Genomic DNA, 27,280 nt, shown 5'->3' with positions numbered 1-27,280 from the left:
ATATTAACTTCTTGTTTATTCAAACGCAGTATAAAATCATTACATTTGCAGTTGTGCTGATATTTGGGGGAAAACCAGCACTCTTTGTGTGATATTGCTACACTATATGGTATATAAAAGAAGAAAAAAATCATACAGGGGAGGGGAATTTTACCCCCATATCTTGCTATCACGCAGCAAAACGTGCAGTCTAAATGCACATTACTTTTAAATGATGAATACAATTTTCTTTTTTTCAAAAATATGCAAAAATCATCATTTTAAATGACACAAATAAAACAATACATATATTTTAAGAAATATGTAAAAAATCTGACTTAAAATTAAAAATACTGTATAAACTGGTATAAATATATATTATATAAATACAGATTTATATAATATAATTTTTTATCAATGCTAAAAATGCTAACAATGCAAAACCATATTTTAAATGACAAATACAAACGTGTGTATTATATATGTATATATATATATATATATATATATATATATATATATATACACACACACACAAACACAAAATAAAAATGTAAAATCTAACTTTAAATGAAAAAAAAAAAAGAAATGTATATAAAATGTTGGCAAGTAAAAAATTGACTAGGTCAGCAGACTCTCTCAAAACCTTATTGTTGAGCCTCGAGTTCCTTTCTCTCTCTCTCTCTCCCCCTCTCTCTCTCTCTCTCTCTCTCTCTCGTTTTTGTATTTTGGTTACGTATCACCATTTTAAGACTGTTTCTCTCCAAACCTGTGTATAAGACATGTGAAGTGTGATGGATGTATTCCCTGGGACTGCATACTTGAAACTGAAGAACTCTGATTAAAAAGACATTTACCGATCGTCCATCGTCAGCACAGGATCCGCTCCAAATTCAGCGAAGTGAGTGAAGCCAAGAAAATAATCATTTCAGACGAGCTAAATGAAAGATTGATGCTGGGAAGTGTTTATGTCTGAGTCGTCACGGATGAACAGCCACAGGAAACAGAGAAAAAAGACACTGGCTTCTCAGACAGGTACAAAAAGGGCCATGAAACATGAGGTTATTGTTTCAAACCTCTGCTAAAGCTGACTTCTTACCAGTTGATGAAGGATATTTCAATTTCATAAACAACACAAGACAATATTTCATAATTTTGTGCTAATATGATTGCTTCAGCAGACAAATGCTTTTCAGCGGGGGTGATATCAGGATATTGGACTCGTGATCACGTTTCCTCTCCCATGGCTAATGTACTTCTGATACAGTGTGTGCTAGTAATTACAGGCTCTTCAGCACTGAGACGAGTGTCCCACAAATAATCACTCATCCCGCAGCATAAACATTTCAATCCAGCATAATCACAGGATCTTTTAACTCACTCGGATGAATTGCTAATTCACAAATTCACTTCACAGCTGTTCACGATGGTATGAGGTGGAGAGGAGAACTTCAGAAGTTCACATTAAAACTTTGAAACAAATTCTAAGTTTACATCTCGTAATTCTATCATTTCTTATAATAATAAAAAAACATACCGTAATTCTGACTTTCTTTCTCACAAATAAAACTAATTCATCATCTCATAATTCTGGCTTTTTTCCCCAGAAGTCTAAGTTTACATCTCATAATTCTGACGTTTTTCTCCTCAGAATTCTATTCTGACTTTTTTCCCCCCAGAATTCTAAATTTACGTCTCGTAATTCAGGTTTTTTTTTTTTTCAGAATTCTAAGTTTACGTCTCATAATTCTGATGTTTTTCCCCTCAGAATTCTAAGTTTATGTCTCATAATTCTGGATTTTTTCTCAGAATTCTATTATGACTTTTTTCCCCCAGAATTCTAAATTTACGTCTCGTAATTCTGACTTTTTTTTCTCAGAATTCTAAGTTTACGTCTCATAATTCTGACGTTTTTCCCCTCAGAATTCTAAGTTTACGTCTCATAATTCTGATGTTTTTTCCCTCAGAATTCTAAGTTTACGTCTCATAATTCTGATGTTTTTCCCCTCAGAATTCTAAGTTTACGTCTCATAATTCTAGCTTTTTTCTCAGAATTCTATTCTGACTTTTTTTTCCCCAGAATTCTAAATTTACGTCTCGTAATTCTGATTTTTCTTCTTCTCAGAATTCTAAGTTTATGTCTCGTAATTCTGATTTTTTTTTTCTCAGAATTCTAAGTTTACATCTCGTGAATCTGACTTTTTTTTTCTCAGAATTCTTGGTTTACATCTCATAATTCTGACTTTTTTTTCTCAGAAGTCTAAGTTTACATCTCGTAATTCTGGCTTTTTTTCTCAGAAGTGTAAGGTTACATCTTGTAATTCTGGCTTTTTTCTCATATTTTTTATTTTATTTCATTTTTTATTTTTTTTTGCCACGGAATAAAAAAAAATGTCATTGCAAGTTTAAATCTAAAAATTATGGCTTTTCTTCTCAGAGTTTATATCTTGCAATTCTGTTTTTTTTTCTCTCAGAATTGCGAAGTTGTTCAAATGATGAGATATAAATTCAGAATTGTGAGATAAAAAGTTGCAATTACCTTTAAACCAGGGCATTATGGTCATTCTGACTCTGACAACCAGACTGCGAGGTTCTACCCAATATATGATCATAACCAATAACAGAAATCAAAACAACATAAAACTTTGCAAAAAAATAATGCAATTACTGCAATTTAAACAACAATACTTTTGTACTTTTACATTTAAGTAAGAAAATAAATAAATAAATAAATATTAGGGGTGTAACAGTACACAAACATGATGTTCAGTACAAATGTAAACAACAGTCCTGGCACAGATTTTCTGGACGCTGTTGTGCAGATAATACACGCTTTATGTTTCACCACCACCAAGCGAATTATATGGTTTGGAACAACTGCATATAAGGATTTATTTCTCATCTCACTGTTGGTTCCACCACGTGTTTGGACTCAGTTGGCCTAAACCCTGCTGAGCTTAAGCAAAGTTGCTCAAACTCACAGAACACCCAGTGATTTTAATAAAAACACATTACATTTGTGTAAAACACTATTTAATGGCACAATCAAAATGTCTAAAGGCGGTTACAGTTTCACCACATTTATGTGATGACTTTGCTGCTCATTGTGCCGACCACCCAAAAATCTAATCACGCTGTTGTTTGCCTATAAATGCAGCGGCCTGTGAATTCCCAGTGTCAAATGCCTATGGATATGAGCCATCATATCGCCACCAGAAAAACACAAATTTAATCATCTCCCAATTCCTGTTTGCTAAGCCTTAAATCATCCGAGCAACGGGTCGCCCTTGCTTCGGGCCTCTGCCGGTGCCATGCGTCCTGCTAAAGTCATCATGCCGTTTGAAGCAGGAGCTCCACTGTAAATACAGTCCCTTTGCATTTTACCTTTGAGACCTACTTACTTGAAATTGTCGTCTTCCACGAACTTCTGAAGCTCCTCGATGTAGCGAACAGACATCAAGTACTTCTGCACATGCCGGAGGGTCACGAGGTGATCTGTGAGGAGGATGTCGAGGGTCAGATGTGTGCATGTATATACTGTATACACACGTGTAACTGAAATCTCCCTACAGATTTCACAACTAAATATCCAGCGAAGCTGAATAAGAGATAATGAACTGACCGTATGTGCAGGACATCTGGAGGTCAGAGATCACCCGCAGGATGTTGTTCATCTGATTGGTTCTCTGCTGGGTCTCAATGATGCTGTCAGATGCAGGATAGGCCGAGTCAATGTAAATCATGTCCAGCAGGTAGATCCCTGTGAATTAGAAATGAAAGAGAGAGGGACTGTAAGTATTAATGTTATTTATGGATTCACTGATATGGACATTTAGGCTGATATGATAGTAATAATTTAATGACCCAGGATGATGTATCATTAAGAAAAGATTTCTTCAGCTGACTGTACATTATCTGGCTTATTTTCTGGCTACTATTATTTAAATAATTTACATAAAATAAATGTTTTTAATAATTTATTTGAAATTGTTTAAATTTAAATGAATTTATATTATTTAAATATTAAATAAATACATACATATATTTAAATAATTTATTTGAATTTATTTAATTTAATCTATTTAATTTCAATAAATAAACAAATTTTATTCATTTAGACTTAATGTGTTTCAGTACTCAGAGCACTACTACATGTTGATATCTGTACAGACATCTGATAATACAGCAGAAATACTCTATTAACTCTATCGAATAAATAGATTGAGATAAAGCACATCCACACACAGTAACAATGCATTACCTCAGTCAAGCTGGGATACACATGATAAGTACTGACTAACAAGATCCAGATTTGTACTGCAGGAACAAGTGGACACTATTGACCTTAAATTATCCCGGAATGCATCTTGATTTAGAGGCGAGGCAGAAATTACATATCTGCATGGCATTTACAATTAGATGTTTTCTAATCTTCTATTGGATATCAGCAAGTTGGTCAAAGAGTAAAAGTATCTGATAAGACAAGAATCGCTCAAGTGAAGATCTGAGGCAGTCATGCTTGGGTCGTAAATAACACGACCCAGGTGTATCTTTAACAGCAGGGTGTTTGTAATGAAGATATACTACTACAGTACACTACATGTTCATACTCCTGCAGTATATTTGTAAAGCACACACACTTCAGTATGAACTGAACACACTGATCTCTTAAAGAAACTCTCCAAACAAAAAAAAAAAAGTAAAATCTGTCATCATGTACTGACCCTTCATGTTGTTCCAAACCTGTGTGACTTTCTTTTTTGTGTGAAACACAAAATTAGATCTTAGACAAAGTCTAAGTCTAAGCTCTGAGTTGGATTCATATCGCCAAACTCCAAGCTCCAAAAAAAAAGAAAAAGAAAAAAAAAAAGCAACATAAAAGCAGTTTGGGAAACCGAATCATCCACCATCTACTTTTTGTTGCATGCAAAAGAGCATCTCAAACATATAGGAGCCCATTTCTGCCACATGAGAAATAAAAGTTGTATTTAATAATGTATATCATAATTACACTGAAAAAAAATGGTGCAGAAACAATTTCACTCTGAACTGCTAGTAAATTTCACAAATTATAATTACAAAGAAGCGTCAAGTAACAATAAATTCAAAATTTTTTTTTTGAAGTAGAAAACTGAAATAGTATTTTTTTTTGTGTAAAATGTACTCATATAAACATTGTTTTATTTACCACTTCGATAAAACATTTTTTTTTTTTACAGTGTACGACAATTTTTTTTGAAATTAGTCAGAATTATGAGATTAACATTGAAATGATTAAATTATAAGATATAAATAAGACATTAAAAGTTATTATTTTGGCATTATTTTTAAGTGGAAATTTTTATAATTCTGATATACTAATATGTTAACACTAATTTATGTCATAATTATGGCTTTTCATCTCATAATTTACATTTTTTATATTATAATTATGGCTATTTAATCTCCTAATTTTGATTTATTTCATAATTAATTTTTTTTTTCATCTCATAATTATGATCTACAAAAGCATGTTTTTAGGACATTCTGTCTATAGTATCTATAGCAATTCTATGTTTTCATGGAACATAACACAGGACATGTACAGTAGGTGAGTATATGATGATGAAATGTTAATTTTTGTTTGAATTACTCCTTTAACTAGATTAACTTCCATGATGAACAAACTATTAAACTCGAAAGACAAACTACTGAGAGTTAATGAGAAGCACTGGAGTGACTGAAGAAGTTCAGCTGTGGAAAGAATGAAAAATCGGTTTCCACCCAAACAGCTGTGGTCTCTGGAGAGTGAGAGCAGATGTTCAAGGCATCACAAAGCATGTGGCATCACTGTGGAGGAGATGGCATGGGATCATGCAAACCATTTGATGGGATTCAGTAATGCACACACGCATAGAGTCGGGACCCCGCACAGCAATGGTGTTTCTTATGCCAGCATACACAGATTTGTTAAGATAAAAAGTAACCAAGGAACCAGCCAATGAATGTACCAAAGAACCAACCAACAAATGAACCAAAAACAAACCAACAAAATGAACCAAAGAACCAACCAATGAACCAATCAGACAATGAACCAATCAGACAATGAACCAAAAAACAAACGAACCAAAAAACAAATGAACCAATGAACCAACCAATAAATGAACCAAAAGAACCAACCAATGAACCAACCAGCCAATGAAACAAAGAACCAACCAACAAACCAATCAGCCAATAAACCAACCAACAAATGAACCAAAAAAAAAACAAAAACAAATACACCAAATAACCAACAAACAAACACATGAACCAAAGAACCAACCAGTGAACCAAACACCCAACCAACCAACCTACCAACAAATGAACCAAAGAACCAACCAACCAACAAATGAACCAAAGAACCAATCAATGAACTAACCAACAACTGAACCAACCAACAAATGAACCAAAAAACAACAAAAATGAACCATAGAACCAATCAATGAACCAATCAGCCAATGAATCAACCAACAAATGAACCAAAGAACCAAACAACGAACCAACCAACAAATGAACCAACAAACGAACCAAAGAACCAATCAATGAACAAACCAACAAATGAACCAAAAAACAAATGAACCAAAGAACCAACCTATGAACCAATCAGCCAATGAATCAACCAACTAATGAACCAAAGAACCAGCCAATGAACCATAGAACCAACCAACGAACCAATCAGCCTATAAACCAACCAAATGAACCAAAAAAAAAAACAAATGAACCAAATAACTAATCAACCAACCAAAAAAATGAACCAAACAACCAACCAATGACCCAAACACCCAATGAATGAACCAACAATTGAACCAAAGAACCAACCAACAAATGAACCAAAAAACCTATCAATGAACCAACCAACAAATGAACAAAAAAAAAAAAAAAAACGAAAACAAACAAACAAATGAACCAAAGAACCAACCAATGAACCAATCAGCAATTGAATCAACCAACAAATGAACCAAAGAACTGAACAACGAACCAACCAACAAATGAACTAAAGAACCAATGAACCAACCAACAAATGAACCAAAAAAACAAACAAAAAACAAAACAAAAACAAATGAACCAAAGAACCAACCAACAAACCAATCAGCCAATATATCAACCAACTAATGAACCAAAGAACCAACCAACAAATGAACCAAAGAACCATCCAACGAACCAACCAGCCAATGAACCAAATGACAAATGAACCAATGAACCATCCAAACAACCAACCAACAAATTAACCAAAGAACCAATCAATGAACCAGCCAACAAACCAACCAACAAATGAACCAAAAAAAACATAGAATGAACCAATGAACGAACCAACAAATAAACCAACTAAATGATTGAACCAACCAACCAACCAAGCAATCTACCTGCCTACAATCTATCTATCTTGATTATACCTAATATATATCTAAATATATATATGACTAATTTTCTCAGTCCTGCATTTGTAAATAACATTTGCGTAAATATTACATCTAGGAACAGTAAAGAGTTTTCTTTGGACAGTCTTAGATGTGAATAAACATAAGGAAAGTTTATCTGATTCATTCAAAGGGGAAAAAGTGGCTGGTATTCTAGCAAATAAATGTTTCAATGAAAACCACATGGCTTGATTCATACTGAGAGAGGAAGTCCTCACAATCGAATAAAAGCATAAATCAGACTAATATATAAAACAAGGCAAAAATCCTGCTCGTAACTTTGCAGTCAAACAGTGGTGCCCTGCTAGTGATTAGAGGAGCATTATTTGAGCAAATGACCCGGAGGGTTGGTTTAATACGTCAGCTTATTTATGGTGCTCTGGATAAACTGCTCCAGGCTGCTTGTCCTCACCAAAACAGATGGAGATGTTCATCTAAATAATCACGCGTTTTTGTGCTGTAAACAAAACACATATTTAAATAAATGGCCCATAGCAGCGGCACAGCATGACGGATTCTATTAAATCATGCATTCATTTGAGCCAGAGACCACGAGAGGTGATGTGTTACGAAGAATAAAATTATAATCACAGACAGAAGGCAACATTACCCAGAGTAAAGACATACTTTTAATGATTAATAGATAGATAGACAGATAGATAGATAGACAGACAGACAGATATACAGATATACTGAAAACACACAGAAAGAACAATAGATACAGAGACAGACAGACAGAGACAGAGAGACAGAAAGATAGATATATAGACAGATAAAAATATATACACAGACATAAAGAGAAACAGATACATAAAGGTAGATAGATAGATAGATAGATAGATAGATAGATAGATAGATAGATAGATAGAGCCACATTTTATATATAATATCTGCTTTGCCTTTAAGTGAAGCAGATATTTTCAGCTAGTCCAAACACAGCATTAATACACCAGAAACTTAACTGAAGTAGATCAGTTGTGAACACAACATCTCCACGCATCCAGTTTAGTCCCACACAGTACTGTACAACCAGCCTTGACACAATCTGACTCACTCTATGGCTTTATCCACATGATGACATCAGCGCTCAACGCGACAATCAACATCTCTGCCATCGTATTACCAGAGCCGGTCTGTTTCCAAGCACAAAGTCATGAAAATCTTGCAACACATCATTTCCTATTTCCTTTTTCTTTCAGGGTGTTATCAGCAGGTTTTGTGAGATTCACCTGAACGCTTGAGCTAAATATAAAGACGGAAACTCAGTTTGACAGCATCGGATGAAGGTTGTGGGAAGGTATAGACATGTTGCATAAGCGATTACAAACATCAAATTGGAGTTTACTACTAGCCTTCTGCCTGGGGTATGTGTTTTGTTTAAGGTCATCTTTTGTTTTCCAGAAAAACCTGATGAAGGACTCACTGATGAGATATTCAGACTAAACAGGATCAGGGTAAAGCTCTCCTGTGCCCTTAAAAGGCAACAGTGTGGCATCTTACATAACAGTGTCTCAAAGCACATGGTGAAAACCCGACGGATCGAACAGTACATCATCGTTCCTTCCTTCTATTGCACCATTCACCATAGACAGCACAGCTCTGCATCATGTGTTGTTCTTATTACACAATCAAAGATGTTTGCCCAAAGAGACTGTGAAAATGTGCTGAAGCGAAGTTCACAAAGTTGTGATTTGCTTCCAAGGCTGATCGTCCAACACAAACCTGGTCTTTGCACATGCAACAAGCTCTGGTTTTGTTTCTCAGCTGTGAGAAATTGTCTTTTGACTGATGTGTTTTAGAGCTACACGTCTGCACCAGTGACTATCTTGGACAAAAATGATGTCCTTCAAGTCTGGCTTGGAATGTTCCTCCTTACTCTGAGCATAATAATATACTCACTGACTATTTGTGATGTTTAATCATACATGCATATGACAAATAAATAAAATATCAAACTGTTAATTGCAATTATTCATGACTATTAATCATCAGCAAAATTCAGTCCTTCAAACCAACACTGAAAACCACTGAAATACATTGACCACTGATATTGAATATTGTTTGAAAGTAAATCCAAATGTAGCAGTGTAGTAACTTTGTACCTCATTTACCTACAAAGGTCACATACTAGTGCATTAAAGGTATTAATACACACCTTTTAGGAATAAATAACATACAATGTTTTTCTTTTGAGGGCACTGCCACAAAAAAAGGTACGATTTGTTCATTTTGAACCCTGTTTTGGAAGGAACAGTACCTTTTAAAACACTGAATCACACACAGTTTTAGATGAGGTGTACGTATGAAGAAATTCTCCAAACTCCAACTGTGCCTGTGGCTTTTGGGAAAGACCTGCAGTGAATCAGAAAAATGCTTCACTGCAATCTAAGCAAAAGCGGACAGAAGGGAAGTCATGTTATTCTCCGGCCAATTATCTTTAAGTGGGCCAATTTTATGGATGAGCATGAGCTCTTTCAGAACGCATTATCTTCATGTGCAATTATCAGCTCTGTCTCACATCACATGCCAAGACAGGTCCCTGTGAACATCCCGATGAGGACAGAGAGAGCGCGATGAGGAGACATGTTTGGACTGCAGAGGATATGATGTAGTGGTTTGTTTTGAGGCTGTGCATCTCCATGTAAACACTCCAAATCTTATCAGATGAGTCACAAAACACATTTCTTGGACCAATGGATTGAGAGGAACCATATTGTTCTTGTTAGAGTTACTTTCACCATGAACAAATAAACATAATAGAGGTTCTCAGACACTCAATTTAATGACATAAGTGTTTAATTTATGACTCAAGCATCCATAACATTCCTTTTATGGATTTATGGATTATGGACTAATTGCTAAGGTGTTCTGAGCATCCTTACACTGTTGCTATGTGGTTTCTAGGCAGTTCAGAGTGCTTTTTACTGGCACAAGTGAAAGCTTTCACAGAAAAGATGGAAGAGAGAAAGATTTGCCATTAAACCCTTTGGTGTGAAAGGTAAAATTGGATCAGCTGGTGGAGAGTTTTCTTATAATATATCATCATCTAAAACAATGTTTCTGTATGTGTTTTGAGCATCTGACTGCATAAATACACATGACGCATCACAGATTACAGTGTCTGATCAGCAGCTTATATAAGCGCATATAAGAAATACATCTCATGATTATTTATTGATTTTTAACTCAATAAGTAATTTTTATCTGTACAAAAATCTGTACAGATTTCAATATATACGCTACCATTAAAAACATTTTAGTTTGAAATACACTTTTCAGCAAGGTAGCATTAAATTGATCAAAAGTGATGGTAAAGACATTTATAATGTTGCAAAAGATTTCTATTTCAAATAAATGCTGTTCTTTTTAACTTTCTATTCATCAAAGAATCCTGAAAATTATGAATCACACACACAAAAAAAATCTTAAGCAGAAAACTTAATTTTAAATTTTGATACTAATTAGAAAGCAGCAAATCAGCATATTAGAATGATTTCTGGAGGATCATGTGACACTGAAGATTGGAGTAATGATGCTAAAAATTCAGCTTTGCATCACAGCAATAAATTACATATTTACATGGAAAACACTTATTTTAAATGGTAATAATATTTCACAATAGTACTGATTTTACTATATTTTTATCCAATAAATGCAGGCTTGGTGAGCATTTAAAACATTATCACAGATTCAAAACTTTTGAATGTTAAAAGTATGCAGTCACCAATTACTGTTTTTTTGTCCTTTTATGGCGGCAAAATTACAAGCAAAGTATTATGCAAACTGCCCTTTAAAACATTTAAAGGTTCCACAGAATGCAAAAATCACTTTTATAAGGTGTTTGGACACAGTTGTGTGGCTGCAGTGTGCGAAAACAACCAGCCTATAATGGTAAAAATCCACTCACTCATTGTTTTATAACACCTACAAATCATAAACTGTCTTTCCGCACTAGCAGTTCCAGATTTCTCACTACTATGACGTCATAATCGGGGAAAGTCCCACCCATTCGTGATGCTCTCTGACCTATTAGGATATACACAGCCCTGAGTGAGAAGCAGCGGTTCGCCATTACTGTTTTCTTGCTGTAGCTGCTGGAGGTACAATGTCAGCACCAAAGAGCCATTAAAAGTGTTGTGTATTGGGATGCACCAATGAACATAGGAGTCTCCATAGACCACTGAGGACATGGAAGTTCAATTTCATTTTTGAAGGAAATGTCCCTGAAAAAAAAAGGAAAAGTCCTATACATTTGTGCTAACATTTTACACCAGACTGCCTTCTAGAGCGCTTCTAGATCAAGACAGCACGTCTTCTTCAATGCTGTTACATCAGTACACCACCTTTCGTTGATGTAAAAGCATGTCCCACAGCCACGGGATTTCCCTGATGATTCTGTTCCGCTATGAACAGCTGGAAGCCCGGCAGATGTATGCTAGGCAGCGCCGTTCTAAAGGCACGCTGCCAGAGCTTGATTTAATGTGCATAAACACAGATAATTGATCATTTGGATTGATCATTTGTCTCAAAACTCTGGCATTGAAGTTAAAGCAATTCTAAAAAATTAAATGCTTTTAAAAATCAGTGAACTCCAGGAGCTTGACAGAGGGATCAGTAGAGGTGCACAGATGACACCACACTTATCAGCCTCATCCAGGACAGAGATCAAACAAAACAGTGGAGATGATAGAGGACTTCAGGAGGAACCCCCCTGCACTCCCCCCATTCAGCATCATGGACAGCACTGTGGCTGCAGTAGAGTCATTCAAGTTCCTGGGCACCACTATCTCTCAGGACCTGAAGCGTTCCACATAGACTTCATTGTTAAGAAGGCTCAGCAGAGGCTATACTTCCTTTGCCAGCGGAGGAAGTTCAACCTGCCACAGGAGCTGCTGATACCACTCTACTCTGCAGTCAATGAATCCATCCTCTGCACTTCTATAACTGTCTGGTTCAGCTCAGCTGCCAAATCAGAACTTAAAAGATTACAGCGGACAGTCCGGACTGCTGAGCGAATCACTGGTACATCCCTCCCTTCTCTCCAAGAACTGCACTCATCCAGAGTGAGGAAAAGAGCTTGCAAAATCATTCTGGACCCCTCACATCCAGCCCACTTCCTCTTTGAACTGTTGCTGCCTGGTCGGCGATACAAAGCACTGCGCACCAGAACAGCCAGGTATAAAATAGTTTCTTCCCTCAAGCAATCCATCTCATGAACAGTTCACTTGTCAATAAACATGTTATACACAACACTACTTATACATTTATTTATTTAACATGCATACCTCTTTTTACATTTCCTTGCATTTGTACATAACACACCTGTACACACAAATACCATCTATTGTCTATTGACTTGTAACCAGAAGGTCTCAGGTTGGAGTCTCGGTGCTGCAGGAGTTGTAGGTGGGAGGGAGTGAATGAACAGTGCTCTCTTCCACCCTCAATACCCATGGCTGAAGTGCCCTTGAGCAAGGCACTGAACCCCTAGTTGCTCCCCGGGCACTGGATATAGCTGCCCACTGCTCCGGGTGTGTGTTCATGGTGTGTTCACTTCTCACTGCTGTGTGTGTGCACTTGGATGGGTTAAATGCAGAGCACCAATTCAGAGTATGGTTTACCATACTTGGCAAATGTCACAACTTTCACTTTATATTTTATATATATATATATATATATATATATATATATATATATATATATTTTTTTTTTTTAACAAATCTTTTACAAATTGCTTGTATGTGTAAACATACCTGGCAATAAAGCTCTTTCTGATTTTAATTAATCTCAATTATGTTAAGATTTACTTCACTTTGACCTCAGTTTTTTTAAGACACCACGACATCACCAGTGATCTTGCCCACAGATAATGACGTGGTTACACCAAGAAACCGGCACTCGAAACCGCACCGGATCGAGAGTATGAGGCCGTTTCTCACTGAGGCTCCACACTAAAGCATCTGAATGACCTCTGTAGCAGCTCATTACGCTGCCACTGGTTTTCACATCACCACTAAAACATAATAAATAAACAAACTTTCCAAGCAGGGGCAGCGTGGCTTGGCAACCCCCCGTCCTATAATCATAAATCAGTCCAATAAAGGTGCCGGCCCAGGACTGCTGCAGATAAATGGACACAAACTCTGAGCCAAGAGGACTGAGCTCTGCCAAATGTCCATTCCAGACCACAACATTTACCTGACACAATGGTCAGCAGTCAGAGGAAAACTGATTGACGAGAAATAGAGAATGAAAAACAGTGAGAAAGAACAGACGGTGATGAGTAAAACAGACAATGGACAGAGTCACGTGTGTGTTCGGTCCAGCACACGGTCCATTTCACATCTTTGAAGTGATTTTCAATCAAATATGAACATTCTATTATTATTTATGCTCACGTGTCATAAAAGAACATCAATAAGCAGAACAGAGAATGAAATTTGAAAGCTGCGGCACAGAGGAAGATCTGCAGTCAACAGCAACTTAGATTTCAGTCTGTTATGAAAGGCTTTGGAAAAACTGCATTATTTTATGTGTGGACATATAAATGCATATATACATTTGAATACACTGAAAAAAAAAAACGTTTAATTTGTATTTTTGTCTTGTTTTTATTTAGATATATGCAATATCTAAAAATCCTTAAAATAACAAATACTACTACAGATGCAAAGCATAAGATATTAAGACTGCATCTACAATATAACTGTATTTTGTCTTAATGCATTGGTAGATTCGAAACTTGTAATATGTAAAACAAGTGTAAGACAAAATACACCCCTTTAAAGCTAAACTGTCTAAAAAACAAGTCTAACTATCTTATTCAGTGTTTCTTCTCTAGTAAATTGATTTTATCCAAGGATCTAACTGAAAACTTAATAAATGTTCCTGGCTTTATTATTCATAATTTGTGAACATATGCAGCGGGGAAAAGTCATATGCAGTAACTAACTTTGCTTCTGAATAGATACAATAAAGGCCATGCAAGTAGGAAAAAAAATTACATTAATATTACATTAATATTACTTTTCCCCACTTGCATGGACTTAATTGCATGCTTTTCATGATCTAATTGAATCCTGATGAATAAAATGAAATCACATTATCTTTGAAACATTACAGAATATGAAAGTTTTAAAAAAAGTGAAAGTGACGTGACGTGACATACAGCCAAGTATGGTGACCCATACTCAGAATTCGTGCTCTGCATTTAACCCATCCAAAGTGCACACACACAGCACTGAACACACACACACACACCATGAACACACACCTGGAGCAGTGGGCAGCCATTTATGCTGCACAAGGGCACCTCAGTTGTGGTATTGCCAGCCCGAGACTCGAACCCACAACCTTAGGAATAGGAGTCAAACTCTCTATCCATTAGGCCACGATTTCCCCACAAATATTAACAGCCATCAGCTTCACAACTAGCTGAAATGCTAGTTCCAGACACATAATCAACCAAAACAACCTACAGGACAAACCTTCACTCTGAATTGATCACTTTGTCTAATTCTGTCCCTGATATAAATAGCTCTATAGGAACATACAAGTCAAGTCAAGTCAAGTCTGCATTACTGTCAATTCTTCCACATGTACAGTACATACACACAGAGTATTGAAATTGCGTTACTCTCAGACCCTTGGTGCATACAGATAACACTAACAGTAGAATATTAAATCCAAATAAAAAATACAACCATACAAATATACAAATAAGGTCATGTAAATAAGTAAAGCAGCACAAGGTACATGGCAGATAGAGTGCAAACCAGTGAAGTAGACAACAGTGCAGATATTATGATTGTAGTGCTAAAAGAGCTTGTTCAGTTTGATTAAAGTGACAAAAAGCTCTTAGAGCAGTTCTTTATTTAAACTGACAGAAAAGGTAGTTGAATGAGGTCAGTTAAATTCTGAATGAGGTAGTGAGCAGACCAATGCTGCACAAAGTGTCTGGTGCTGGTCCCAGTGTGTTAGTGGGAGGGGAAGGACTTAGGGATGTGGGAGCTGGGCGGGGGGGGGTTCTGAGGTTCAGAGTTCAGTGGTGCATGGGGAAAAAAGAGGGGAGGGGGGGGCAAGGTCGTGAGGGAGTTCAGCTTCCTGACAGCCTGATGGATGAAGCTGTCCTTCAGTCTGCTGGTGCTGGCCTGGAGACTCCGCAGTCTCCTCCCTGATGGCAGCAGACTGAAGAAGCTGTGTGACGGGTGAGTGGGATCACCTGCGATGCAGAGGGCTTTACGGGTGAGACGGATTCCATAAATGTACTGGAGGGAGGGGAGGGAGACACCAACAATCTACTCAGCTGCTCTCACTATGCGTTGAAGAGTCTTCCGGCAGGACGCGTTGCAGGCGCCATACCACACAGTGATGCAGCTCGTCAGAATGCTCTCAATGGTGCCTCTGTACAAGGTGCACATGATGGGGGCAGGGGCTCAGGCTCTTCTCAGTTTGCCGTGGAAGTAGAGACGCTGCTGTGCTTTCTTGACCAGTGCTGCGGTGTTGTCGGCCCAGGACAGGTCTTCTGTGATGTGCACACCCAGGAACTTGGTGCTACTCACTCTCTCCACAGTTGCCATGTTGATGGTCAGAGGAACATGCTGAGTGTGCACTCTCCTGAAGTCAACAACAATCTCCTTCGTCTTCTCCACATTCAGAGAGAGATTGTTGTCACTGACTGCACCACCCAGTCAGGTGGCTCACCTCGCTCCTGTAGTTTGTCTCATCTCTGTTGCTGATGAGACCCACCACAGTTGTGTCATCTGCAAACTTAATAAAGAGGTTGGAGTTGTGTGACGGTGTGCAGTCGTGGGTCAGCAGAGTGAAGAGGAAGGGGCTCAGCACACATCCTTGGGGGGCCCTAGTGTTCAGTGTGACGGTGCTGGATGTGTTGCTGTCTTCCAGTCAGAAAGTCCAACAGCCAGTTGCACAGCGAAGTGTTGAGCCCCAGCTGGACCAGTTTGTTAATGATTAATGACAAATACTTTTTATGATTAATGACAAATACTTGCAATGAATGTTCATTATCAATATGAGTAGATCAGTAGACTGCAGTGAGAATCATGTACAATCAAATATTAGACGAGTCAGTGATTAGTCTTTTTTGTTGTGCTTCAATCATTTTGACCTGGAGAGGATTTTCCTAAACTTACTGGATATAAAAAAAGCTTCAAAACATATACTTCAAAATGTCAGAAATTGCAGGCCTCCAAAAAACTGGGCTTTATTATCACCAAATATTGGATTTGGTCTATTTATCAACTTTATTTAGCAGAGGTTTTGTATTTCTGTTTGGAACTGAACATAGGCATCACTGATTTGAGCTAATGCATTTGAGTAAATATTGCTTAAATTATCCACAAATTATGCTTTTTTTTTCACTCAAAAAACTTGCAACCTTTGAATATTGAGATATTTACAAGCAATCTTTAGAAGGCCAGTCATTTTTGAGGGTTAATTGCTCAATGTGTCTGCTCATTTAAATGTTCATGCTGACTGATTTAGAAAAAGATAAAATTAAAAAAAGCGAAAATGAAATCTCTATTCAGTCGCTGAAACAAAACTCAAATCCTCTAAAAGAACTGAAGGAAGTCAAAATCTTGAGAAAGAACTAAAAAATAAAATTTCTTCATCAGTACTGTAAGGGCTCTTAAAAATGAATTACTGGGACAATAAAAGGTGGATTAAATAACTTTCAACATTAATACTGTAACTAAAGAACTTGCATAAAAAAAAAAAAAAACTAAAAACACCACAACTACTTCATGCATTGTAAAAAACGGCATATTTCTCAGTCATTTGACAGTTTAGCCGCGCAGCTGCGTGCGCTATCATCCCAAAACTATTTAGTCTAAATACAACTGCTACACCACAATGAAACATCGTCATGTTCACAACATGCAAACTTCATTAACGCTAATCCGTATAACGTTCCATGCAGTCATTCCTCCGCTGGGAAAAAGTGTGTTAATGACAGGCCACGTAAACTCGGCTCTGCAGGCCATTCCAAAAGATCGGATTCTAATTGTTGTACATTTGTGCTTGAATTTTATAACCATACACAGATCAGCACTCAGTGCTTCCAGCTGGACGTCCCACACGCGGGTTAAGGTAGATGTGACCGTGCGTTTATAGAAGTTAGTTTGGAGGGAAGGAGGACTCGTGGGACTGAAGTGGGAATTGTGTAACATCAGCTGACAGCTGTTGGGATTTGTGGCCGGCAGCTTCGGGCCTGTAAGAATGCAGCTCATCACACTTAATTCAATATGACCATCAAAAACTAAAAGATTCACCCAGAGCAACAGCCAACACAAGCTAAACTACATGTACAGATACTCACTTTACACTATCGATTAGCTGGTGTACTGCAAGACACTGACAGAAAACAAGAGGATTCAATTTGGCATACAGGATTCAAATACTTTTAGTTGTTCGTAGTCTAACAACGGAGACAAAACAAACGAGAGAAGAAGAAAAAAAAGAAACAGTCTAAAATCTTTACAAACCCAACATTTGTATGTGGCTTGAAATCTATGGAAGCTTAAAAAAGGTAATTGTGACATTTTATTTTACATTTCAGACTTTTTCCTTGCAATTCTGAGCAACCGCGAGATATAAATTTGCATTTCAGGGAAAAAAAAGTAAATTGCAAGATATTAACTCGCAATTTAGTCTCTTTTTTCTTGGAATTCTGACGTTTTTCCTCGCAAGTCAATACCTAAAAATTCTCACACAATTCTAAATTCAAATCTAACAACTAATCACACAATTCTTACATCACAACCCTACTTTTCACAATTCTTACTTTTTTCCTCGCAATTTTGAGTTTATATCTCACTTTTCTGACTTTTTTTCTTGCAATCCTGGGAATAAAATTAGAAATTGTGAGACATAAAGTCGTAATTTGGAGGGAAAAAGTCAGAATTGAGAGATAAAACAGATAAAAAAAAGAGATAAATTCTGATGCAGAAAGAAACTTGACTATGACTCGCAATTGAGAGTTTATATCTCAGATATAAGTTTTATATATAAGAAAGAATTCAGAATTGTGAGATATAAACTCTGAATAGTTAGAACAAAAAGTCACGCTGCAATTACGTTTTTAAATGTTATGCAGTGTTGTAAAAAAGCTTTCATAGAAATTTGTGATTTTTATGTTATTTATTTGTCATTTGGGATGTGACCCCACAATCATAAAGACGCAAATTCATAAATCTTCACTCACTTTTTCTCTACAGTGCATATTATTCGCTATAAACTTATATATATATAAAAAATTATATAAAATTCGCTATATTTTCTGCACGGATAATAGCTTTTATTGTTTTGCAATGTCTTCACTGACATTCATTCCTCTTAGACACTTTAAACCACTTTAAGAGTCTTTAAAGACCACCAATCTGATCCCTGTCTTCAATCCAAGGTGAAAATTAAAAGTTAACAACCTGAAATTAATTTAGCAAAGCCTGCCTGTTTGCTAATGGAGCGAAAACCATCCAAGCATGACATCACGATTTCATCACTTGCACAATAGCAGTCAGTCCTAAAGATCTCACATTCAAACTGGAACTGTGTGTAGTCTAATCAAAGCTTTATTCCTCAACAAAACAAAGTTGCTTTTGTCAGCACATCTATTCATACAGGTGTGTGCATTTAGGCAGAACAGTGTTACGGTGCAGATTAGCACGATGACAAGTTACAGCAGACTGACTGAGTGTTACGGCTCTACAGGGGAGGGAAGGAGAGCGAGATGTTTGAGGTAGTAAGTCTGAGCTGTCAAGTGATTGTTTGAGTGTGTGTTACAAGGGTCAAGGGTGCGAAACCGCTCAGGAAAGGTCAACGGCACAAATGTTGACTCTACACACCCCTCTGTGCCCAAGCGCTTGTGATCAGTCACAGGTTTTCCATCCATCAGCCGTGTCAACCAAGATACGAAAACAAACAAATTAACCCAGAAAACCCACATGCAATCAATTAGCCTGGCATGTGGAGCCAAATGAGCCGAGGGGCAATTTTATTCCTGTTTGAAGGCATAATGGACACGGTCTGATCTCTCGAGTGTTTCGAGCATGAAGGAGAGCAGTGTTCGATGAAGATGGATATAATAACAGGTTTGTTTGGGCTCATGCTCGGCTAATGAGCTGACATCATGCTTGCATGGTTTTCTCGCCATTAAAAAACAAGCAGGCACAGTAGCAAGCGCTAAATAAAGAGCCAACGGTAATTTCAAGTGGCTGAACTTTGATTTTCACACTGGATAAAAGACGGAGATCTGATTGTTGGCGTGAGAGACAGGTCTACTTGGTAGGAGTTTTACTGCGCTTTTCACACTACGAGCACCATTAGACGACTGGGACTCCGGTTGAGGGGCAATAAAAATAAAGCGAGTATGATGGTCTCAGCACATGGAAGGGATTTAAGGAGGACCGTCTTCAGAAACTAGAGGAAACTCAACTCATAAAACAATTCCCTTGAGTGTTCACTATAAAAAAACTACATATATCTGGGTGAAATAGTAGCCAAGCTCACAGTCAAAACATAAACACAGCGCTAGGGATGTAATCGCTGAGCAAAAATAAGTACGCCGTGTCTGATGTGCAGACAGTATGTTTATACACGTTGCTTTATGGTCTTGGATCACGCTGGAAGCTTATTGTACATTAAACATTAGACATGTTCATTAAGATCTCCAGTCAAGACAATCACTTGCTGTTTAGATCAGGGCTTGTCAGCCAAACCTCTAAGTAGTAAAATATTTACTGATTTCAAGGTAATATTTCAATCATTTTTATGACGCATTTGCATGTTTATGATTCTCTGATGTTGATTACTAGTCACATAACATTCAAGTAAACAGACAAAATATTTAACCTTGATTTATTAGTTTACTATTAATATATATATATATATATATATATATATATATATATATATATATATATATATATATATTATATATATATATATATATATTAATTTATATCCAAAACGAAACCATAAAAAAAAAAATTTCATTACTTGAAAAAAAAAAAAAAAAAAAAAAAAACTGAAATAAAAATAAAATATAAAAAAGGTGTATTTTATATTATTTAGTTGCCAAGGCAACATTTCTCATTTTTGTTTACTTTGTTGAAGAACTAAACTAAAACTAAATACTAAATTATAAGACATGTTTTGTTTTTTGTTTGTGTCTTAAATCAAAAAAACAAAAACACAAAAATGAAAATAAAATCTAAACAAAAATCTAAAATAAAATCTAATTTAAAAATATTGACAAAAACTATGGCGTTAAAAAAACACTGACTTGGGGAAATGATAAATGTGTATGTCCTCTATGGGATAACTGCAAAGTCTAAATTTATTAATTTGATTTAATTAGTGTTCCACTGGACACACAGGATCTTTTCTGATTTTCTTGGATGGTTTGTCTTCAGAGAAACTCTGTAATTTAAGATCGACCATCTCACTCTTGACTGATATAAAAAACTCTCATTGTAAGTCCACAGTTTGGTGGAAAAAGCAGGAATACATGGACTCAAAAAGGACAAAACAGAAATGATTGGTAAATTTCGGTCTACCACTTCATCCAAACAATGCTGAGTTTCTGTATGAAATAAGCAGTTGTAGGCCACGACTAACAAAGCTGGCCTGAGTGTTTTGAGAGGCTGAAGTTCAACATGAAAAGAGTGCGAGAAAGAGAAGAAGGACACCGAAAGCAGCTCATTAACATGTGTGTACACTGCTGTTTTACAAGCGTCTTTGATCAGAGGGCACAGGGAAAAATAAAGGTCCTGGCCAGTTTCCTTTCGGCTCTGACATTCCTCCCGAGTGTCCTGATGACAGTGTGACGTCTTCCTGTTTCTGTGCTTCAGTTTATAAAGAAGAAGGACGTCACAAATAATGGCTTATGGGGTCACTTAATCTATAAACCTGTAGAATTACCAAAGAAAGTAAAACATGTTTTATATACTACTGTTAAAAAGTTTGGGATCTCTTCTGCTCACCAAGGCTACATTTATTTGATGGAAAATACAGTCAAAACATTAATATTGTGAAAAATGATTATATTTAAATGTTTTAAAACTGTTTTCTATGTGAATATACTGTAAATTGTAATTTATTCCTGTGAGGCGCAGCTGTATTTTCAGCATCATTACTCCAGTCTTCAGTGTCACATGATCTTCAGAAATCATTCTAATATGCTGATCTGCTGCTCAAGAAACATTTCCTACTATTATTATAATTATCAATGTTGAAAACAGTTGTGCTGATGGATATTTTTGTGGAAACGGTGATACATTTTTTTTTAGGATTCTTTGATGAATAAAAAAAAAAACAGCATTTATTTGAAATAGAAATCTTTTGTAACACTACAAAAGCCTTTACTGTTACATTTGATCAATTTAATGCGTTCTTGATAAATAAAAGTATTCATTTTAATCTTACAGGCCCCAAAGTTTTGAAAAGTAGACTTTTTATTGCTCAGTAATTTAACTAAAAACATTTTTGGTAAATTTAAATAAACCTGAAACAAAATAAAATTTAAATATAAATATTGAAAAACTAAACAAAAATTAAAAACAAATTGTTGCATTGGCAACTAACTGAAAAAATATTGAAGCTGAAGTTGATGCTTACACTGAAGTACTATACAAACTGAAATTAAATTAATAATAAAAATGTAATAATATATATATATATATCTATATATATATATATATTATATATATATATATATATATAAATTTAAAATATTTAGAAATAAAATAAAAATAATAATAACATCAATAGCACATAATAAATATTTAAATAAAAAAATTATGGTTAAATAAAAATAATGAATTTAAAATAAAAACTGAAAATATAAAAATAAAAGCCAAATTTAAGATACTCAGCATATAAATGATACTAAAATAGCAGGATGATACAGTCACACATGTTTGTTAATTTACAATAATGATGGGATGAGGTGAGACTTTTCAAGAAGACATTAACCAGCTCTCCCTTTACCCCTGCGGTCCCGTGTGGACCACCAACACTAATCACGTCCCATTAGGTAAGGGGCTAAACTACACATCTCTGAAACAGACCCCAAACACTGATCCACAACATTAAAAGGGAAAAGAAAATAACGCTGCTTTATGACAATGTCAGTTTCTCAGTGTGACTTCCTAAATGGTTCTTGATTTACTGTAAGTCTGAGCTCTTACCTCATCTCGTTTTACAGCTGAGGCTAAAACAGGGTCTGCTGCCAAATTATGATCCCATCCGCAGAACATCGAAGGAAAAGCTGCGCAATCCTACACTTGAAGTGATGTCTAAGCTTCACATCACAGCCTGCGCTACAAGCACATCCTGAGTTCAACCTTATTTATTACTGAGAGGTACAGAAAACAGGGAAACATATGGACAAATGCAGTGCTTTGGCAAAGACAACACTAAATTAAAAATTTAAATTAAATTTATGCATTTAGCAGACGCTTTTATCCAAAGCGACTTACAGTGCATTCAGACTATCAATTTTTACCTATCATGTGTTCCCGGGGAATCGAACCCCCAACCTTGCACTTGGTAACGCAATGCTCTACCACTTGAGCTACAGGAGCACTATGTAAAAGAACACTAGTTGTTCTTTTGCATGCAAAATCAACTATTTACTTTCTTCATACATGTTTCACTACTAACTATTAAACAATTCAAAAAATCAAAAAACATCATTATCAATAAACAAAGAAACAAAAACCTAATACATCCATCATCAATTCATACATCTAATATCCCATTATTTCATTCATTTTATATCCCATTTTACTCAGATTATGAATGTAAGTGTTACATTATGTTAAGTCAAGGCAATTATTAAAGGAACACTGCACAAAATAATGAGTTCCGTCATTATTTACTAATCCTCATGCTGTTCCAAACATATAGTCTTTGATTACAAACATATGATTATCTTTCTTTCATGGAAGACAAGATCAGATATTTTGCAGACATTGATCCTTTCTATACAAAGAAAGCTCTAAAAATTAATTTTATTTTATTTTTACACATTTTATAAGAAAATCATTTCAGTCTTTCCATTAGCAGAAAATGTAGCATTGCATCACTTGGTCACCAGTGGATCCTCTGCAGTGAATGGGTGCCGTCAGAATGAGAGTTGAAGTTCAAAAGTCTTAATGATGGATTTGTTTCTCACAAACACACAGCATTTGGCTTCACAAGACGTTAACTGGTGGACTGGAGTGTGGATTACTTGTGGATTATTGTGATGCGGCACCCATATGCTTGAACTCTCATTCTGACGGCACCCATTCACTGCAGAGCATCCATTGATGAGCAAGTGATGGAATGCTACATTTCTCCAAATCTGATGAAGAAGAAACAAACTCATCTACATCTTGGATGGCTTGAGGGTGAGTACATTCAGCAAATTTTCATTTTAAGGTGAATTATTACTTTAAAAGCTTTTGTGTGGCCCAAAACAGCATGAGGCAGATTTACTGTAGACACGCCGTGCGCTGCTGTTTTCATCAACAGATTTACACCGAACAAAGTGAGGACATGGTGCAAAGCCGGTTCAAATTTCAAGTGACTCCCAGGAGCTCAGCTCAGCTGTGGAATTTCAACATAAATCTTTTCATGCTGAAAAATACCATGTAGTGTCCTTCATCACAGACTGTTGTGCTGAGTTTTCCCTGAACACCGGGCGGATTGCGATCTCGCTTATTGAGGCTTAAAATGCTATTGTTAGAGTCACTGACAAAGGAAAGTGTGTGAGAGACCACACAGTAGGAAAAACAAGTGAGTCAGCGGGACCAGAAACACCCATCAGCCTTTCCTTCAGGAATCTTGTTTTGGATAGAACCAGAATGAGAGAATCAGAATGATGACCAATTCCTGCAAAACAAAGCTTGTTTTTTTTTTTTACGTTCTCTGAACAAAACGTGACCCGTGCAAAGACAGCCAGGGTGTTTCTATGAAGTTTCTGGGTTGTTTTCTATGTAGATACTTGTTTGTCCAAGTGCAAAGAGTCTTTATGCTGCTTTATTCATGAGAAACAGTAATAAAATATAATGAAGACATGGTAAACACAAGAGTTCAGATACTCAGCCGAAGGGCCTCTTTAGAAAAGAAGCTTATGGAACAAGGTCTTAGTGCTGACAGGTGAGCAAAAAGAGCGTGTGAATGTGTGTGGGCATGTGTCTGTGTAAGCCATCTCTTTTTTCGGCCGCAGGGGTCATCGAAACAGTTGGACACACTTGCAGTTTTTCTGATTCTGACTCTTCACCCAAAAATTCAGACCACCAGCTCTAACCATTTAACTTTTTAGCATCTCCATTCCACTCCCTTGCCATTTTCTTCACATCAGCTCATTGCAAACACTGTAAACATGACATTTAAACAGCTATGCTGAAGAGTTTTCAGCAATACTCTCAATGATGCCTGTATATTTTAAAACATATATTAATGTGATTTTACATATAAAAGTGAGTGTTCTTAATGAACTGGCTATGATAAAATCATAAGAAATAATAATGATGATGATGATGATTGTTGTTGTTATTTATAATAATAATAATAATAAAATGGTTACTAATTATTTATATAAATTAATTATTGTTATTTTAATTATCAATATTTAATTGTTAAATATAATTACTTTTTAACAATAATAATAATAATATTACACATTAATGAATAGTATACATTATTATTATTTTAGTTATTAATTTATGTAACTTAAATATAATTTATTTTAATAATATAAATTTAATAATTATTATTTATAATAACAATAACAATAATAATAATAATAATAATTTCATTAGAATTCAGGGTCAGATTTTATAAAATTAAATAACTTTTAATGCATTTATAATGCCTTATAAAGCAACTTAAAAATGTTATGTTTTATTGTGAACTGTAAACAATTACAAAAAATTATATTTAACAATAAAATATATTAATAATTAAAATAATCACTCAGCTATTTTTGGTTATACCTTTTTAGAATATAATGCATTACAGACAAGATCAGCATAAGAAATAATTTGTTAAATAGTATATAGTATAATGCATCATACTCTTTAAATTAAAGGAAAAAAACAAGGCATGAATACTTTAATAAAGCATGATATATACAAGCTTTACAGGAATAAATGATCTTTTGTACAGTTACAATGTGACTGCAGCCACACGGACAATCAAGTAAAGTGGGCATTCCTGCTGATCACTTCCCAGGAATCCCAAGCAGCGAGGAACAATGTGCTGATGCAGACACAGCCGGTCACAAGATTCGGTATTAAGACAGACATAATGAAGACCGCATCGCAAGCCGCAACGGGCATTGCTTTGAAACACAGCAACATCCTCCTCCTGGAAGAGCTTTTCAAGTTCAGTAGAGTACATCACCTCTCTACATCCTCCTCTTTTATTTGGCTCACCTGTGTGTCCCATCAATCAGAACCATAAACCTTCATGGGTTCTTTTACAAGTTCTACATACTGGACTCTACAAGTGTACAGATCAGCTAAATGTACAATGATACAAAACTAAATATGCAGCCCCCCCAAAAAAATCATAATTAAAAAAAAAAAAAAAATCCACCAAATAGAAATCCAACAAACACTTTTAGTCATTTGCAATAAAGACATCTTACTCTCTTTACTATGTTTTGTGCGTTACTGTACATGTTTAAGTAGCAACATCATATTGAAGCAACACCAATATCTATGGTAACATCCTAAACTGTGAAATTATCATAAAAACTATTATTTAAACAAATTTACAGTTCAAATAATATAAGTTTTGACAAAACCAAAAAGTTTTATAAAATGACAAACATCACATTTCAACCTAATAAATTATTATTTATGATATATATAACTGGTCTGAAAAAAAAAAAAATGCAAACAGTCTGAATAAAAATGCAAATTCACTCTCTGACAGTAGGTGGCGCTTATGGAAAAGCAGAAATACAGTGGTTACATCTGAACGCAAGGCAGTGATGCGCTTATAAACTGCTATATCAGGCATCATATGGATATAAGATTAAAAAACATGCCATCGAAACTTTTCTCAAGTCAGTTCGCTGCAGATTATTTCTTCATAAAACCAAATAAAAACTCCTTGGATTTGCACAAATGACATGAATGGCCTATTTCGAAGTCAGAACAGCATATGTAAGTGTATAGGAGCTGCTCTAATATTTACGTGGTCCTACCTCTCTTGCCTGATCGTAACCTTGCTTTTTAATGTTTTGTTCCTCCGAAATCTTGCTATCTATAGTCAATCGGCTAATATCCATCATCATTACTAGACACGCCCCTTACTGCTGATTGGCTGCGAGTTTGTTTTGGGTCTCAGTCTGACAGTTTGGTCAAAAGCGTTTTTCAAAAATCACTTAGTGCATCTTTAACCCAACCAGTTGGGTCAAAAATACCCAGCATCTATTCTGTCCAACAAAAAACCACATATTGAAACCTTAACCCAAAAATCACTTACAAAAACACCAACCAAAAAAACCCAGCCAAAAATACCCAGCATCTATTCTGTCCAACATTTAACCAGAGCTGGGTTGCCAAATAACCCAAAAATGGTTGTTTTTAACCCAGCATTTTTTTAGATCGTGCCCAAGTTATTAGCCAGTTTGTAATTTTAATTTCCACCAGTTTGACCCATTCAGATGGAAAAATAGGAGGTTCTCTTTCCATTAAAAGCATAATCAGTCAATCACAGTGCCATGGAAGCACTGCAGCTCTCTCACGTGAGTTTTCACAACATGTTTTAAGAGTTTGGTGAGAACACAATGAGCTCAAGAGAGGCAAACCAACCAAAACATTATCCACTGCTGTCACTTTAGA

General features: G+C 35.8%; 1 protein-coding gene across 2 annotated transcripts in view; it reads right to left on the bottom strand.

The window, feature by feature from the left end:
* Positions 1-3,218: 3,218 nt before the first annotated feature.
* LOC109067048 (ras-specific guanine nucleotide-releasing factor RalGPS1-like) overlaps positions 3,219-27,280 on the bottom strand; it is a 107,190-nt gene continuing 83,128 nt past the window's right edge. The window contains exons 10-11 of one of the 2 annotated variants that reach the window (XM_042752212.1): positions 3,602-3,739; positions 3,219-3,474 (exon numbers count right to left, since the gene is read on the bottom strand). In XM_042752212.1, the coding sequence (XP_042608146.1) occupies positions 3,377-3,474; positions 3,602-3,739 (236 nt within the window). In that variant the 3' untranslated portion in view covers positions 3,219-3,376. The remainder of the gene's footprint in view (positions 3,475-3,601; positions 3,740-27,280) is intronic. The other variant, XM_042752208.1, reaches the window with a different exon arrangement.

The sequence above is a fragment of the Cyprinus carpio genome, chromosome A5, assembly GCF_018340385.1.
Source record: "Cyprinus carpio isolate SPL01 chromosome A5, ASM1834038v1, whole genome shotgun sequence".
NCBI lineage: Eukaryota > Metazoa > Chordata > Actinopteri > Cypriniformes > Cyprinidae > Cyprinus > Cyprinus carpio.
The sequence above is the reverse complement of the archived record's forward strand: the minus strand, read 5'-3'. Positions and strand labels throughout refer to the sequence as shown.